The sequence below is a fragment of the Castor canadensis genome, chromosome 5 (assembly GCF_047511655.1).
Source record: "Castor canadensis chromosome 5, mCasCan1.hap1v2, whole genome shotgun sequence".
Classification (NCBI taxonomy): domain Eukaryota; kingdom Metazoa; phylum Chordata; class Mammalia; order Rodentia; family Castoridae; genus Castor; species Castor canadensis.
Window position 1 is genome coordinate 2,588,580 of NC_133390.1, and position 17,167 is coordinate 2,605,746.

General features: G+C 43.4%; 1 protein-coding gene across 4 annotated transcripts in view; it reads left to right on the forward strand.

Moving 5' to 3' along the window:
* The window catches only part of Hsf2bp (heat shock transcription factor 2 binding protein), a 94,284-nt gene extending 81,317 nt beyond the window's left edge, over positions 1-12,967 (forward strand). For all 4 annotated transcript variants that reach the window (XM_074072555.1, XM_074072557.1, XM_020152616.2 and 1 more), the window contains exon 9: positions 12,207-12,967. In XM_074072555.1, the coding sequence (XP_073928656.1) occupies positions 12,207-12,415 (209 nt within the window). In that variant the 3' untranslated portion in view covers positions 12,416-12,967. The remainder of the gene's footprint in view (positions 1-12,206) is intronic.
* The last annotated feature ends 4,200 nt before the right edge of the window (positions 12,968-17,167 follow it).

Sequence of the window (17,167 nt, forward strand, 5' to 3'; positions counted from 1 at the left end):
ACCTTGTACTGTTATCCTCCTGATAGCTGCTGGGATTATAGGTGTGAGCCACACCCAACCCCCTTTATTGCTTCCAAGACTTTTTTCTCACTGTTGGTTCTCAGTAACATGATTATGATGTGCGTGGTATGGTTTGACCTTAGATCTTTCATTACCTCAAAATTTTGACCATTATTTCCCAAATACGTTTGTCCCTCCTCTTTTCCTAGGACTCCAGTAACATGCTTATTGTCCTGTGAGTCACTGTTGTATTTTCTCTTTTGCTTTTCTTTCGGGCTTTTTTTTTTTTTCTTTCTGTGAGGGCAGAAAGTCCAACAAAGTAGCTTAGACTATGAGAGCATTAGAGCTGGGCATGGTGGTGTACACCTGTAATAACTTCAACCAGAAGGCACAAGGAGGAGGAACTGTGAGTTTGAGAACAGCCTGGGTAAAGGTAGCAAGACCCTATCTCAAAACCAAAATGCAAAGAATAGACCTAGATGCGGGCCTGAAGTGGCAGAGCACTTGTGTAGCATGTGCAGGCCCTGTATTCAATTCCAATAAAACACACAGGCACACCCCCCCACACACACCATACACACACCACACACACCCACACACACCATACACACACACCACACACACACACCACACACACACACACACACACACACACACCACACACACCACACCACACACACACACACACACACACACACCATACACACTACACACACCACACACACCACACCACACACACACACACACACCATACACACTACACACACCACACACACCACACACCACACACACCACACACACACACACACATACCACACACACACACCACACACACCACATACATACCACACACCACACACACCACACACACACCCCCTCCCACACCACATACACACACCACACACACCACACACACCACACACCACACACAAGGAGAGCATTTGGAAGCTTTCTGTTTTCCTTTGTCTTCTGTCAACCCTCCTCCTCAGGAGGCTTCCTGCAGCTGCTGTGTGTGTGCTCATCTCTTCCTATGGGTTCTTCCCACTTCTCTAACTGCTCCATCCCACACTGGGTTATCTCAGTAAACACAGACATATCTCCTGGCACAGACTCTCATCCTTAAAGTTTCCTACCCATAAACTAAACGTTGTGGAAAACCAAACCAAAAGGTGGGTCTTCAAAAGGCCATTCTTTTTTTTTTTTTTGTTCATATGTGCATACAAGGCTTGGGTCATTTCTCCCCCCCGCCCCCACCCCCTCCCTTACCACCCACTCCGCCCCCTCCCTCTCCCCCCAACCCCCTCAATACCCAGCAGAAAGTATTTTGCCCTTATTTCTAATTTTGTTGTAGAGAGAGTATAAGCAATAATAGGAAGGAATAAGGGTTTTTGCTGGTTGAGATAACGATAGCTATACAGGGAGTTGACTCACATTGATTTCCTGTGCATGTGTGTTACCTTCTAGGTTAATTCTTTTTGATCTCACCTTTTCTCTAGTTCCTGTTCCCCTTTTCCCATTGGCCTCAGTTGGTTTAAGGTATCTGCTTTAGTTTCTCTGCGTTAAGGGCAACAAATGCTAGCTAGTTTTTTAGGTGTCTTACCTATCCTCACCCCTCCCTTGTGTGCTCTCGCTTTTATCATGTGCTCAAAGTCCAATCCCCTTGTTGTGTTTGCCCTTGATCTAATGTCCACATATGAGGGAGAACATACGATTTTTGGTCCTTTGGGCCAGGCTAACCTCACTCAGAATGATGTTCTCCAATTCCATCCATTTACCAGTGAATGATAACATTTCGTTCTTCTTCATGGCTGCATAAAATTCCATTGTGTATAGATACCACATTTTCTTAATCCATTCGTCAGTGCTGGGGCATCTTGGCTGTTTCCATAACTTGGCTATTGTGAATAGTGCCACAATAAACATGGGTGTGCAGGTGCCTCTGGAGTCACCTGTGTCACAGTCTTTTGGGTATATCCCCAAGAGTGGTATTGCTGGATCAAATGGTAGATCGATGTCTAGCTTTTTAAGTAGTCTCCAAAGTTTTTTCCAGAGTGGTTGTACTAGTTTACATTCCCACCAACAGTGTAAGAGGGTTCCTTTTTCCCCCCGCACCCTCGCCAACACCTGTTGTTGGTGGTGTTGCTGATGATGGCTATTCTAACAGGGGTGAGGTGGAATCTTAGCGTGGTTTTAATTTGCATTTCCTTTATTGCTAGAGATGGTGAGCATTTTTTCATGTGTTTTTTGGCCATTTGAATTTCTTCTTTTGAGAAAGTTCTGTTTAGTCACTTGCCCATTTCTTTATTGGTTCATTAGTTTTGGGAGAATTTAGTTTTTTAAGTTCCCTGTATATTCTGGTTATCAGTCCTTTGTCTGATGTATAGTTGGCAAATATTTTCTCCCACTCTGTGGGTGTTCTTTTCAGTTTAGAGACCATTTCTTTTGATGAACAGAAGCTTTTTAGCTTTATGAGGTCCCGTTTATCTATGCTATCTCTTAGTTGCTGTGCTGCTGGGGTTTCATTGAGAAAGTTCTTACCTATACCTACTAACTCCAGAGTATTTCCTACTCTTTCCTGTATCAACTTTAGAGTTTGGGGTCTGATATTAAGATCCTTGATCCATTTTGAGTTAATCTTGGTCTAGGGTGATATACATGTATCTAGTTTCAGTTTTTTGCAGACTGCTAACCAGTTTTCCCAGCAGTTTTTGTTGAAGAGGCCGCTATTTCTCCATCGTATATTTTTAGCTCCTTTGTCAAAGACAAGTTGGTTATAGTTGTGTGGGTTCATATCTGGGTCCTCTGTTCAGTTCCACTGGCCTTCATGTCTGTTTTTGTGCCGGTACCATGCTGTTTTTATTGTTATTGCTTTGTAATATAGTTTGAAGTCAGGTATTGTGATACCTCCTGCATTGTTCTTTTGACTGAGTATTGCCTTGGCTATTTGTGGCCTCTTGTGTTTCCATATAAATTTAACAGTAGATTTTTCAATCTCTTTAATGAATGTCATTGGAATTTTGATGGGAATTGCATTAAACATGTAGATTACTTTGGGGAGTATCCACATTTTTACTATGTTGATTCTACCAATCCATGAGCATGGGAGATCTCTCCACTTTCTATAGTCTTCCTCAGTCTCTTTCTTCAGAAGTGTATAGTTTTCCTTGTAGAAGTCTTTCACATCTTTTGTTAGGTTTACACCTAGGTATTTGATTTTTTTTGAGGCTATTGTAAATGGAATTGTTTTCATACATTCTTTTTCCGTTTGCTCATTGTTAGTGTATAGAAATGCTAATGATTTTTCTATGTTGATTTTATATCCTGCTACCTTGCTATAGCTATTGATGATGTCTAGAAGCTTCTGAGTAGAGTTTTTTGGGTCTTTAAGGTATAGGATCATGTCGTCTGCAAGTAGGGATATTTTGACAGTTTCTTTACCTGTTTGTATTCCTTTTATTCCTTCTTCTTGCCTAATTGCTCTGGCTAGGAATTCCAGTACTATGTTGAATAGGAGTGGAGATAGTGGGCATCCTTGTCTGGTTCCTGTTTTTAGAGGGAATGGTTTCAGTTTTTCTCTGTTAAGTATAATGCTGGCTGTAGGTTTGTCATCTATAGCTTTTATAATGTTGAGGAACTTTCCTTCTATTCCTAGTTTTCTTAGAGCAAAAGACCATTCTTTCACGTGAGATGGTGTCATGATTTCTAGCCATGGATACCTGAGAACCCTGGTGGTCAAAGGGGGCATAGTAGCCAGGGAGAGCCCCAGTGGCTTCTTCCCACTGAGTAGGGCCGGCTTTGGCCTGATGCCTGTTCCCCAGCATGATCTAATGTGTTGTGTGAAACTCTGGAGGATTCTCCCATTTTCCTGACCAGGAAACAGGCTCAGAGAATGGGAAAGCCACTGTGTTGCCAGCATCAGACAGGAAGTGCCTCACTCGGTATTCATATCCTAGTCCCTCTGTCTGAGGTTGAGCGTTTCTCCTGTGCCAGGCTGAATTTATAACTTAAGCCTACATTTAACTTGAAATGGAAAAATTATATGTTGCCTCCACTTTAATAGATGACATACCATTCTGAGAATTCTGTGTTTGCCAGTGGTATTTCTGTTACAGTTCCTGACATTGGCTTACTTTAAGTTTTTGGCATGTTGGATGGAGGGGGAGAGCTCTGGTTGTGACTTAGGCTGTACTCATGTGCCAGAGCTGACCCATCTGCCATGCCAGTGCACTGTGGAGGGAGTTTTGCTCCTGCTCTGTCTAGCTGAGCTAAGTAACACATCATGGAAAAAGCCAAGTGGCTACATTCCATTATGAGAGGGTTTTAATTTTACTGTAAAAGTTTTTTTTTTCAATTTTGGAAAGAAAAAATTAGAAATATAAAATAGCCTATTATATAAAGGTTTTTTGGCGGGGAGGGGAGGCAGTACTGGAGTTCGAACTCAGGGCTTTGTGCTTGCTAGGCAGGCACTCTAACATTTGAGCCCTGCTTCCGGCCCTGTATAAAATTTTATTAGTCCATCACTTAATTATCTGAATGATTCCCAGACCTTCACAATCCAACTTGAAACCACTTGCCTAGGAAGTCCTCCCAGATTTCCATTAAGTCTGATCGTCCCTTTTGTGTCCCATGGTGAATAGTGTAAACACAGTCACTTGTATGGCTGATCTATTGTTTGTTGATGGCCTGGCAGTGTTGCTCTGACCTCCATTGCATGCTGCTGCCAACCCTTCCCCACCCCCCTGTGGGAGGGTGGGAACTGCAGGCTTAGAAGTAAGCAAGACTGAGAGTTCTTCTGCCATGGAACTTATACCCAGGTGGGGAGACTTGAGAGCAGACAAAGTGCCATATGCAGTGCAGTGACACAAATGAAATGGAGTGTGGGAAGAGTGGGCTAGAGAGACAGGACGGGGTAAAAATCTGAATGGAGTAAAGGATGAGCCATGCGGAGAGCTGTGAGCAGAGCAGCAGGCTGATGGGTGATCAGGGGGAGGGCCTGAGCCAGCCACAGGCAGTGAAGCATTGTAGGAGTGTCTGAGGCCATTGTGGTTTGGAGAGGATAAAGGCACAAGGTCAGGAAGGGTGGCCAGAGGGACTGTCAGAGTTAAATCACCTGTGAGGATTCAGACAGTACTCTGAGCCCGGGAAGCTGTGGTCAGAGCTGGTCTGGCTGTTGCTATGGAGAAGACAAGAGGAGCCACAGCAGGTAATTGCACAGTGTATGTGACAGGACCAGGGCAGCCTGGACCAGGATGAAGTAATGGAGATGACCCATGTGGCTGGATTCAAGGTGCATTGTGAAGGGAGAGGGACCTGAAGGAGGAAGGGAGTTCAGGATGACCTTTGGGTTTCAATCTATGTATCTGGGTCAGTGGTGGTGATTTAAAAAGGGTAAGAAGAGAAATCAAGAGTCCAGGTTGGTTCCTTTAAGTTTGAGATACCTTCTAACTGTTTTAGGAGGGCAGAGTCCGCAGCTGGATTTCTGAGCCAAGAGGCAAGAAGATGTTGGGGCTGGGGCTGTGACCCTAGTATTTATAGCCACAGCAGCAGCAGATGGCATGACCGAGGATTGAAAGGGATGAAGGCTGAGCCAGGGGCATTCTATCATCAGCCCAGATGAGGTGGGAGGAAAGCCAAGTGGACACAGTGTCACTAGGCCAGTGCTCCTGCACACCTGAGCTGGGCAGGTAAGCCCAGGTGGGGAGGAAAGAGGGCCAGCTGTGTGGGTACTGAGCTGCTTGGTGCTCCTCACATTCTCGCAGCACTCAGTGTTAGAATCTGGATGGCGATCCTGCTGTGTGTGCATGGCTCACGGCTTCAATGTGATTTTGCTCAGTTGTAATACAGAAAGCCAGGTTCCATAAAGCCACCCTGTGTCCCTGCTAGTGTCCCTTCCTGTGCCCTACAGCCACTATCATTTCCTTTTGGGCAGCAGGGACAGGCTTAAGAAGCATTTTCCCAAATGACAGGGCTCCTAAGAAAATTTTTAGTTTTCCTTATTACCTGTTGTCTCTGTTACAAAAGAAGACTTCATTGTCCTTCCTTCAAACTCTGCCCCATTCTCATGGAATGCTTGTAGTTGGGTTAGATTAACATTCGTTGTTTCCATTATTATGGATGCTGTTATTCAGAGCTGTCTTAACTTATTTCTTTTTCCTTGCAATTTCTTGTTTCAGTTAATAGTTTTCTTGTTTAGTTTTTTTTGAGAAGGGTCTCGCTGGTTGGGACTCACTGTGTAACCTAGGCTGGCCTGTTCCTCGTAGTCCTCTGGCCTCTGCCTTCTGCGTGCTGGGGTTACAGCCCAGCCCAGCCCATTTTGTCTAGTTTTCTGTATTTATTATCCGTTTGTCCTTAATTCTCTGCCAGTTTTCCAAACCTCCTGTCAAGATGTTCATTTATACTAAGTATGTTGATAATTTCATATTCCTGATGAAGGATCCCCTAAAGCCACTGGTTTGCTTTAGTCTGGGCCAGTGTCCCTCCGCCCAGCTTACACTATAATCTAAGGATTCCCTGCCTTTGTCTTGTCTCTTGTCCTTGTCTGCTCTTTCTTGCTTTGCTCCCTTTTTAGGTGGAATGTGTCCTCTCAGAGAATGTGTAGGAGATCAAACTGGAGATATCTTGTGTCTGAGATACCTTTATTTTACTCTCACTATGATGGGCATAATTTGACTGAAAAGTACTTATTTCTAAGTTTTGAAGACCTACGTCATTCCATTATTTTCTCATGTCCAGTGCTGTTGAGAAACTGATTCCAGATTCTTTGTATGTGATCTATTTTTAGAAACCTGTACAATCTCCATTTTAGTATTGAACTGACATTTCACATTGATGTATGTGGGTGTATTTACATGTTATCTTGTATCAGTTTGGCTGGAAGGGCCCTTTCAGTTGGTTATGTATCTTTGAATTCTGGGAGTCTTTTTTAAATTATTTTCAGTTACTGGATTATTAAAGAGTGATTTCCTTCCCTTTGCTGACTGGTTCTCTCCCTTTGTAATAGCTGTTTATTTGGATGTTGGACTCGCTCTTCTAATCTTCTCTTTGTGCTGTTTTCCATCTCTTTTTTTGTAGCACTACTTTTGAGAGAGTTCCTCAACTCTGTTTTCCATACTTCTCTGTCTTCATCTCTGTGGTCATGCTTGAAATTCTAAGATATCTGGGTTTTGGGGGAATCAATCTCTCTCTCTCTCTCTCTCTCTCTCTCTCTCTCTCTCTCTCTCTCTCCCCGCCCCCTCCCTCCCTCCCTTCCTCAGTAACATCCCATTCTTGCTTAATGGGTGATGAGCCTCTTTTACTTCTTTGAGGAGGATATTTATAGTTGAAAGGGCTTTCTCCTCAGTGTGCAGCCTCTGTCCTTTACCCTCCTTTTGTTCTGGGTTAATAATACATTTCTAGTCATCTTGGTAAGGGGCAGTTGTCTAGAGGGAGGGGAGGGAGCATGAGGATTAGTTGCTGCTGCTTTTTCATTTTATAAAGTCAGATGAGTTATAATTTTTTTTCTGGTGGTACTGGAGTTTGAACTCAGGGCTTCGTGCTTGCTAGGCAGGTGTTCTACCACTTGAACCACATGCCCAGCCCTTTTTGCTTTAGTTATTTTTCGGATAGGATTTTGCATTCATTTGTCCAAGGCTAGGATTAGACTGGGACCTCCTTATCTACCACCTCCTGCCTAAGGGGATGACAGGCATGTGCCACTATGCCTACCTTGTTTTGTTGAGATGGAGTCTTGTCAACTTTTTACTCAGACTGGCCTCAAACTGAAGTCCAGTCTTCTTGCTTCCTAAATAGTTGGAATTACAGGAGTGATCCACCACACCCAGCTAAATTACAATTTACATAGAATAAAATCCATCCATGGGTTGGTCTGCTTCTGGATCCTTTAATTTTGTTTGATTCATGCCTGTGTCAATCCCTTACTAATACAATACTCTTGATAGCTGTGAATCTTGGAATGTAGATTTCTAAGACCGCAAACATTTTTCTTTTTCTAAATTGTTTTGACTGTTCCAATTCCTTTTCTTTCCAATTGAATGTGAGAATCAGCTTGTTGATATCTAAAAAATTTGTACTGGGATTTTGGTTGGTTACATTGAATAAGTAGATTTGACACTCAATGATTATTCAGTCTTCCTGTCCAAAAACATTGTTATGGTTATATCTTAAATGTTCTTCAAAGACTCATGGGTTGAAGGCTAATGGCACTACCTGGAGGTAGTAGGAACTTTTAGGGGGTGTGGACTTATTGAAGGAAGTCGATCCTTGGGGTTACAGGTGTGTCCTTGAAGGGGACAGTAGAACACTGTCCCCTCCCCTCTCTCTGTTTACTTCCTGTCCACCTTTAGGGGAGCGCCTTTCCTTTACCATACACTTCCACTGTGACGTACTGCCTCTTCACAGGCCCAAAAGCAACTGGCCAAGCAACCACAAAATTTGATCTAAAAATGAACCTTTCCACATAAGTTGAGTTTCACAGGTATTTTGTCCAAGCAATAGAAAACTGACTAACATAAAATGGTTTGTATTTTTTTTTGAGTTTCAATTTTTCATTAGTAGTATGTGGATAGTATTTATCTTTGTTTATTGACCTTGTATTCTGCAATCTTGCAAAACTCAATTAGTTCTAGTGGCTTTTTGTAGATTCCTTGAGATTTTCTGTATAGATAGTCATATCATCTGCAAATAGAAAGTCTCATCTTTTAAACCTATAAGTCTTTTCAAATGTCTTTCTCTTGTCTTACTGCATAGTCTAGCATCTCTAGTGTGATTTTGACAAGGGGTGGTAAAGACGGGCATCCTTGCACATAGGGAATACCTTAGGTGTGATGGTAGAGCTGGTTCAGGATGTTCCTTCTGTTCTCCATTTGCTGATAGCTTTTAGTATGAATAGGTCTCACATTTTTCCAGGGCATTTTCTGCATCTACTGAAAAGATCAATTTTTCTAGTTTTCTAAAGATGAAAACAGAGATCTTTGTCCTTTTTAAATATAATGCTAAAAATTCCCCTCATAAACACTAACTTAACTGCATCCACAAATTTTTATAGTGCTGTGCTTTCGATTTCATTTCATTCACATCCTAGTTTCCTTTAGGACTCACATTTTGATCCTATGTATTTAGATGTATACTATTGGATTTTTAAATATTTGGAGATTTTAAAGATGCTCTCTGTTATCAGTAATACATTTTTCTAACATATAATTCAATCCTTGTGATCACAGACCATACTTTGAATTCTCTTACTTTTTTGTGTGGGGCACTGAGGTTTGAACTCAGGGCTTCACACTTGCAAAGCAAGCTCTCTATGCTTGGGCCACAGCTCTAGTCCATTTTGCTGTGGTTATTTTAGAGATGGAGTTCTCTCAAACTGTTTGCCCAGGCTGGCCTCAAACCACACTCCTCCTGATCTCAGCCTCCCAAGTAGCTAGAATTATAGGTAGGAGCCATCAGTACCTGGTTTTCTTAAATTTTTTGAGATTGGTTTTATGGTCCTGAATTGGGTCTATCTTGATAAAAGATCCTGTGGGCTCTGGGGAAGAATCTCTTATGCTGATGTTGGGTAGGATGTCTGTGAATGCCAGGGCAGGTCGTGTGTTAGTATTGTTCAGGTGTCCTATCTCCTTACTAATTTTCTTTCATCCATTTTTGAAATCAATAGTAGAAATAAGAAATGTTAGACTTTACAGTTCTCATTGTGAAAGTTCATTTCCCCTTGTTCTGTCTTATATTACCTTTGTCTCTTAAGCTGTATTGCTACATATACACATAATTAAGATTGTTAAGCTGGAGGTGTGGCTCAAGTGGTATAGTGCCTAGCAAGCCTAAGGCTCTGAGTTCAAACCCCAGTTCCTCAAAAGACTGAAATCTTTTGACATAGAGTTCTTTATAACTTTTCAATATCCCTCTTTATCCCTCATAATACTTCTTGTTCTGAAATCTGCTTTGATAATAATATAGGCACTGCATCTTTCTTTTAATTAGTGTTCACATAGCATATTTTTTGGATATTTTTACTTTTAACCTATGTATTTACATTTATCTTGCGTTTTTTATAGAAAGCATATAATTGAACCTTGCTTTCATATGCATCCTCTGACTCTTAATTGTGTTTGTACTGTTTTCATTTAATGTAGCTGTCAAGATATATAAAGGAATATAGAATATTTCTTTTTTCCTCTTTTTTGTCTGCTATTAGATTGTTTTACTATTCTATTTTATCTGTACTGTTGGCTTATTACACTTAAGAAAACACTTTCAGCATTTTTCCTTAAGATGTGAACTGCCATCTTCAGTCAGAGTACATCTTGAAATAACAGGACTATGCTTCAGGCATAGAGTAAGTTCACATCACAGTATTTTTCCTTGTAATTGTTTCCTTGTAATTTTTATTAACTATTAGGCATTGTATGTAGGACAGGAGAGCAGGGCTCAGGTAACTCTGTTGGGTCACATAGTAAACATTTTGAACTTTGAGGGCCCCATGTGGTCACTGATACATATTATTTTTGTTTTCTTTTAAAAAATAACCCTTTAAAAGTTTGAAACCATTTTTAGCCTACAGTTTGTACAGAAACAGGCCACGGGCTATACTTGGCCTCCAGGCCACCATGTGCCACCTCCAGAGAAGAATAAAGTAGGTGAGTGGTGCTTACACCTGGAAATGGCCACACCTCTGTTCTGCTAGGCTGCGGAGTGAAAGGTGGAGCTGGCTTTGAGTTTGATTGTTGCCATACTTACCTTCCATCCACTGGCTAGACTTAAATTCCTCTAGCTTTTCCTTGAGTTCAGTGGGAGTACTGAGTTGCCTGTGTCTCCACCCTTGGCCCTCCCCTGCCTCAGAGGGGTCTCTTTGTATCCTTTGCTCCTCTCCCAGGTATCTTCATCAGGAGTTTGCTGGACTGCTTAGGGAGTTCTCCATTATTTCAGCCTGTTCCTGTCCAGCTCTGTCTGGGCCTGGGGGCCTTCCCGATGATGTCGGCCTCTTTTGTGGCAGCCACACTGCCCTTTACCTTGGCAGGTCTTGTCCTAGAGAATGCCTCCTTTCCCTCCCGAATATAGGAGGGCTCTATTAGTCTGGGCTCATGATGGTTCCTTGCCTCTCTTCCAATGAGGAACAGGTTTTCCTTCATCTTTCCCCAGCCGCAGTCTTCCTTCTTGTTCTGTAGGGAGAAGCCTCTGGTCTGGATGTGGTGTGCTGGCAGCCCCTATCTTGTGAGGGATTGTTTAGTTCACTGACTTCTTGAAAATAGTGCTAAGAAAGAGGAACTGGTTCTGAGCCTGACTCCAGCCTGGTACTCAGGCCAGAAGGGTGTTAATGGCATGTTAAAAGCTAGCAACTGAGAGAAATGGTAAGGAGAATTGGTTCCATCCTGGTTAAGGATTATGGCCACCAGGCTGTATAATTCCTGGGGGCATTCATGTGGAAAATAATGGGACTACCATATGAATATCACAGCTTGTGACATTGTGTAACAGTGTGTGACATTTTGTGACATGGTATGACAATGGCTCTGAATATTCAGAAGCTATCTCTGTGTGTTGTTTCTGAAGAATTTTCCCTTTTTTGAGTGGAAGTGAAGTAATACTTCTTGAAATAACTGTTTAAGTGGGCAGAATTATAGCCCCCCCCAAAAAAACCCCATGAAAAGCCCTATCAGCTTTGTGTCACTGTGACAAAATACTGGAGATGATCAACTTAAAAGGAGGAAAGGTTTATTTTGGTTCACAGTTTCAGTCTGTGATTGGTTGTGGCCTGTAGCACAGTACCTTATGACAGGAACACATGGCACAAGAGATCTGTTCACCTCATGGTATCTGGGAAGCACAGAGTGAGACCAGAAGGGTCAGGGTTCCAATGATTTAACTTCCTCCTGCTAGGCTAGGCCCACCATCTTCTGAGAGCACCATAGGACGGCGATCCACACATGAGCCCTTGAGGTACACTTCCAGGCCCCCTGTAGCAGCTCTCATTCTTCCAGCTCGTATTTGAAAATTATCTGATTGTAGTATTTGAAGGTGGATAGTTACTAAATAGATAATGATGAAGTTTTGTCACGTTGCTTTTATGAGCTAAGCTTTCACATCAAGAAGTGACTTTCTGGACTAGCTGAAGTTTTCTCAACTGTCAAGCCTCTGTAATTCAGAAAGAACCTTCAAGGGGTCGATTTGTGAAGCTTTTATTCTAACCAGAAGCATTACATCTTTCCCAGATCCAGACGCAGAGGTGTGTCTCCATGTTCTGCGGCTCATCCAGTCTGTGGTTCTGGAACCAGAAGTCTTTTCCAAGTCAGCCTCTGAGTTCTGGAGCTCCCTGCCCCTGCAGCGCATCCTGGCCATGTCAAAGAGCCGCAATCCCCATCTGCAGGCCGCTGCTCAGGAGCTTCTTGAAGACCTTCATGCCCTGGAGCGCAGCGTGTAGGTGCGCTTGGCCACCAAGGGGTTTGGCGAAATGCCAGTGTCCCATCCCCTCCCCAGGTCCCTTACTTTGTATTCAAAACCATCACTGTATGCCATGTGTTTGAAGTGGCACACTGTGATTGACTAGAGATGGACATGAGTGGATATGTATACCACAGCACTCCCTCCCAGAAATGACGCACCTGTAGGTGGGTGGTTAATCTTCCCAGAGGTGGAGCCAACAAAGACTCCATCCTCCAGAAAGGCCCACATTTGAGCTACCTGGAAGAGGGCTTTCTTCGAGTAGCTCCATGCTGCCCCGTGGATTGCCTGTGCCTGTAGCGTCACTGTAAAGGTGGGGGTTAGATCACCTTCCACCTCATGGTCAGCATTTCTTTAAAAAAATCCATCTCATTCTCTCTCTAGTAATTATAATTCGTGCCCCCAGTATGCAGGTTTGCCTTTGTAACCTTTTGGAGAACCTGCTCTTTCAGACGACATTGGACATTTCAGATGTAGATTTTTGTGTCTCTTATTTTTGAATAAAGTCAGAAGAGTCAAGATGTAAACTTGATGTTAAGAAGTCGGTCTCCTTTGTATACAGCAGTACATGCACTTGGCTGGCAAAACAAGCTCTCCTTACATTGTCTGGCCGTTTGGTTGCAAATTTTTCTGATAGCAAATTTAGGGAAATGGCATCATAGATTAGGGCACATGTGGTGGGTTGAGATTCCTTAAGTGGTAGTTCCATCCCTCTTTTGGTGTGTGTGTGTACACAGGGCTCTACTGTGTATATGTGCCTTGTCTGTGTAGTCATCACGTACTTGGTTCTTATGTTCTAGGCCACTGGCAGACACCATGAAGTGAGAGAGTTGCCCTCAGTCGTATCAGGGAATGCACTCCATCCTTTCTCTGGGATGCTTCTGTAACTGGGCTGAGTGGTCTAAGAAGACACTAGTCCAGAAGACTCCGAGTTCTTGTGTCACTTGAACAGAGAACTGGACAGAGACACAAATTGCAAAACAGTAGCAAAACTTATTGAAAGAAAAGGAAAGAGAAAGAAGAAGCACTGCAAGAGAAAAAGTGGCGGGCTCTGCCAGGTGGCACAGGAGGCTTGATTTCTTTGTTTTAATTCCACTTTATAAGTTGTAAGGCAGGAAAAATCTGGGCAGTCCTTAGAAAGGGAGGAGGGGAGGGTGGCTGGCAGGTTTACTTAACATAGCCTTGTCACATAACAAGTGGTATTCTATGCATGTGTTTATGCCAATTTTTGGCCTTTAATTGTGTATATGAGATGTGACCAATATTCATGAGGTCCTAAGTAAGAGGACTTGATCTGGGAGGTCAAATTGGGGACAGGCTTTTTTTTTTTTTTTTTTTTTTTTTCCAACCAAGAGAGGCAGACCCAAAGGTGCCTCTTGTGGGTGCTGTCTGGCAAAGATAATTGATGACCACCAGGGTATTTACAACTCAGAGGGGATTTATTGCTCTAGAGATGGCTCAAAGGTCTGGATGTCTAGAGTCTGTGCTGGGGAATGCCTGTTTGTTTAAGAGAAAGGAGGGGGTTTCCTATGGTGGTTTATTTTCCCTTTGCTAGCCTGCCTCATTTCCTTAAGTGTGTTGCTTCAGGGTATTGGGCTTTGGACATCCTGTAAGAGAGAAAACAAATCCAGGTGTCCCTTTGCAGCGGCAGTCTGAATACATAGATAAGCTGTTTCTGCTGTGTGTGTGGCATTGTAGAGTAACTTCTGTTTTTTTCTAAGTAGATTTTTAGAAGGAATGTATAGTTATGGCTGAGGCTGAGTCCAGAATACAGCGGAAGGCACAGTTGCTCGAATTTCATAAGCCAGCATATTGTGGTTCCTTAGCTCACCAGAGCCAGAGCAATGTTGTAAAAGGCAGTTTGAGATCTTGGAGGCAGATGCTGGTCCATCTGTGCTGTGTGATTCTGTAGGCTCGATTAGTGGAGGAAAAAATTGAAGAAACTATGTGGTACCTCTTCTTTTTGGTTGCTGCCTATTTAATAAGGTAATAGGGGTAAACCAGCATGATTAGTTTGTGCTACTTTTAGAACTGCAGGGAATTTCCTGCCAAAAATGGAGCTAGTGCTGTGTAGGGAGGAGGAAATGTCCAGCCCTGTGAGTAGCTTGTTAGTAGATGGACATGAGTGAGAAAGACTGTCCTTTCCTTCCGATGCGAGGCCCTAGGTAACAAGAGTTTCTGGGTGGAGTCTCCAGGACTACATGAGTGAGTGCTGCAGGGCAGGGGCAGGGGCTGGAGGCCAGTGTCAAGCAGCAGTCTGCATCCAGTGTCCCTGCTCTTCACTGCAAGGACAACAGGACAACATGGCTGCCTTAATTTTTCTGCATCTGGCAACCTAAAGAAACCCATTCAGCTAAAGGAAAAGTGTACATAAAAGCATGTGTCTTGCAGTGTGTGCACGCTTGTGAATCTAAAAATCAGAGGCAAAGCAGTAAAGTACTTCATACATATATTTTTAATTTGACTTTTAAAGAATTCCTCTTGTATTTATTCAGTTAAGAAATTCTTTTGCTTCTTGGCACCAGTAGCTTGCATGTGAAGGTGTGAAACCTGGCAGGCCAACAGCTAGACTGCACCCATACCTCCTCCACTCCCTTTTCCCTGTTGGGTCCCCACAAGCCTTTGGCTCTAGTTGTTTGCTAAGCCATCTAACCTGATTTCTGTCAAGTCTGAAAGCCGAGATCCTTGGTACAAAACCACGCAGAGTCTCTGGCTAACTTTGGGACCCTGTTTCATGGCACAACCTGAGATGAGCCTACTGTTGAAGAGTTTTTCATTTATTCCAGAGGATTTCTAAGTTACTTAAAGTAAGTACCAAGCATAGGTCACAAGTCTGCAGCCTAAAGAAAACCATACCAAGGCTGAAAGTCAGAGCACAGCCAAGGAGGGATTGTAAGAAAGGTTATAAATGCAAATTGTTCACAGTGGCTCGTGCCTATAATCCTAGCTCCTTGGGAGATAGAGATCAAGAGGACCGTGGTTCAAGGCCAATCCAGGCAAAAATTTAGCAAGACTACATCTCACTCATGGGTGTAATGGTGCATGTCTGTAATCCTAGCTACTGGGAGGCATGGGTAGGAACATTGAGATCCTAGGCTGGCCCTGGGCATAAACATGAGATCCTGTCCAAAAAATAAACCAAAAGGGGATGGGGGTGTGGATCAAGAAGTAGAGTGCCCGCCTACCAAGCACAAGGCCCTGAGTTCAAGCTTAAGTCTCACTAAAAAAGAAAGGTTATAAATATGCCCACTCTACCAGTTCTTCAGGGCCTGCCATTATATATTGTCATAGCATTAATGTGAGTGGAGAAGGTTGAGGAATCCTGCTGCAGACTTACTGATTTTCTGAGAAGTTCTAAAGTTGACATTTATTTATGGGAGGAAAACTAGTCTCAGGCCTTCCGACCAGTGGAGGACCCCAGGTATAGACCCTAATGGAGTGTAGGACGTGCTATAGGATGCAGGATGCTATAGGGCAGTGTGTAGGCTCAGAGGTAGTGAGAACTCACTGAGAGGTCCTAACTGCAAGGGATCTGTAGAGTAGGAAGATTACAGACCAGGCTGGTCCTGGGAAAAAATACAAGATGCTATCTGAAAAATAAAGCAGAAAAGGGCTGGGGGCCTGCCTAGCAAGGGCGAGGCTCCCCCGCTCCCCAGCATTGCTGAGACAGAGAGAGAGAGAGAAAGAACATTGCTTTCATGAATAGTCTATATTATAAGGATTTTAAAGTAGTCCCAGAGGAACTCCTTAGCTTCTTTTCCTTCATAGAGGTATGTTTTAATGTTCCTAGAACATCCTTAGCACAGTTGTAGTTTTTAATCAAAGGCATATTTCAGCTCTGGTTTTATGCAGAGTATTCCCATGAAGTCCGAGGAGCACTCCAGGCAGAAGGAAGAGGTTTGAAGGCTACAGCACTGTCCGCAGGCAACAGGGAGGGAGCTCAAGTTTGGCTGTGAAGCCTTCCTGATGCATCTTGTGTGATGGCAGGTTGTTGGAGATTGGGGACAGGAACATCCTTGGGTTTACAAGTGAAAATGTAAAAATGTACATTCTGTTCTTAAGATCATTCATTGGGCACTGTCTCTAGCCATGCTGTTCTCCCCAGCATCCCCTCTTAAGACAGACAAAATGAGTTGGTCTTCAAACACACCTCCCCAGGGTAAAGCTTCCCTTCTCTCTCATGAACTCAAGCCAAATCCAGGTTGGAGGCCTAGGATGTGAGTTCCCAGTGCTCAGTTGCTGTATGCATGTGTGTGCTGTGTGCCATAGGCCAACATTGGTGAGGGGTCCCTGCCAGTGTGGCCCTGAAAGAGAGTGCCTCGTCAGGGCTGCCCTCTCAGTTGCTCAATACCAGCTGCCATCTCTCCCACTTAAGCCTCATCTGCTGACATGCCTCAAGCTGACATGCATGATTTTCTGCGAGTTTGTGGGATTCAGTATTGCTTACTCTCCAGTAGGCAGCCCTTTGTCCTGTACTTGGGAACCACATTTGTTGGACTTGCATGGCACAGTGTGGTGCCAGACACATCACAAGGCATTTTTAGCATGGCAAGCATTCACTAGTGTCACTGTTTGTGTGAGATGTCATTGGCAGCCCAGGAGTGGACACAGTGCCAGTTTCCCTGTGCTTGAACTGCAGCTCACTTACCACTCATGCCACTCTCTGAGGGCTGAATCACCAGCCACACTCTGCAGGTGGGGACACTGGAGCCCCAGTGACAGGGCTTTGATT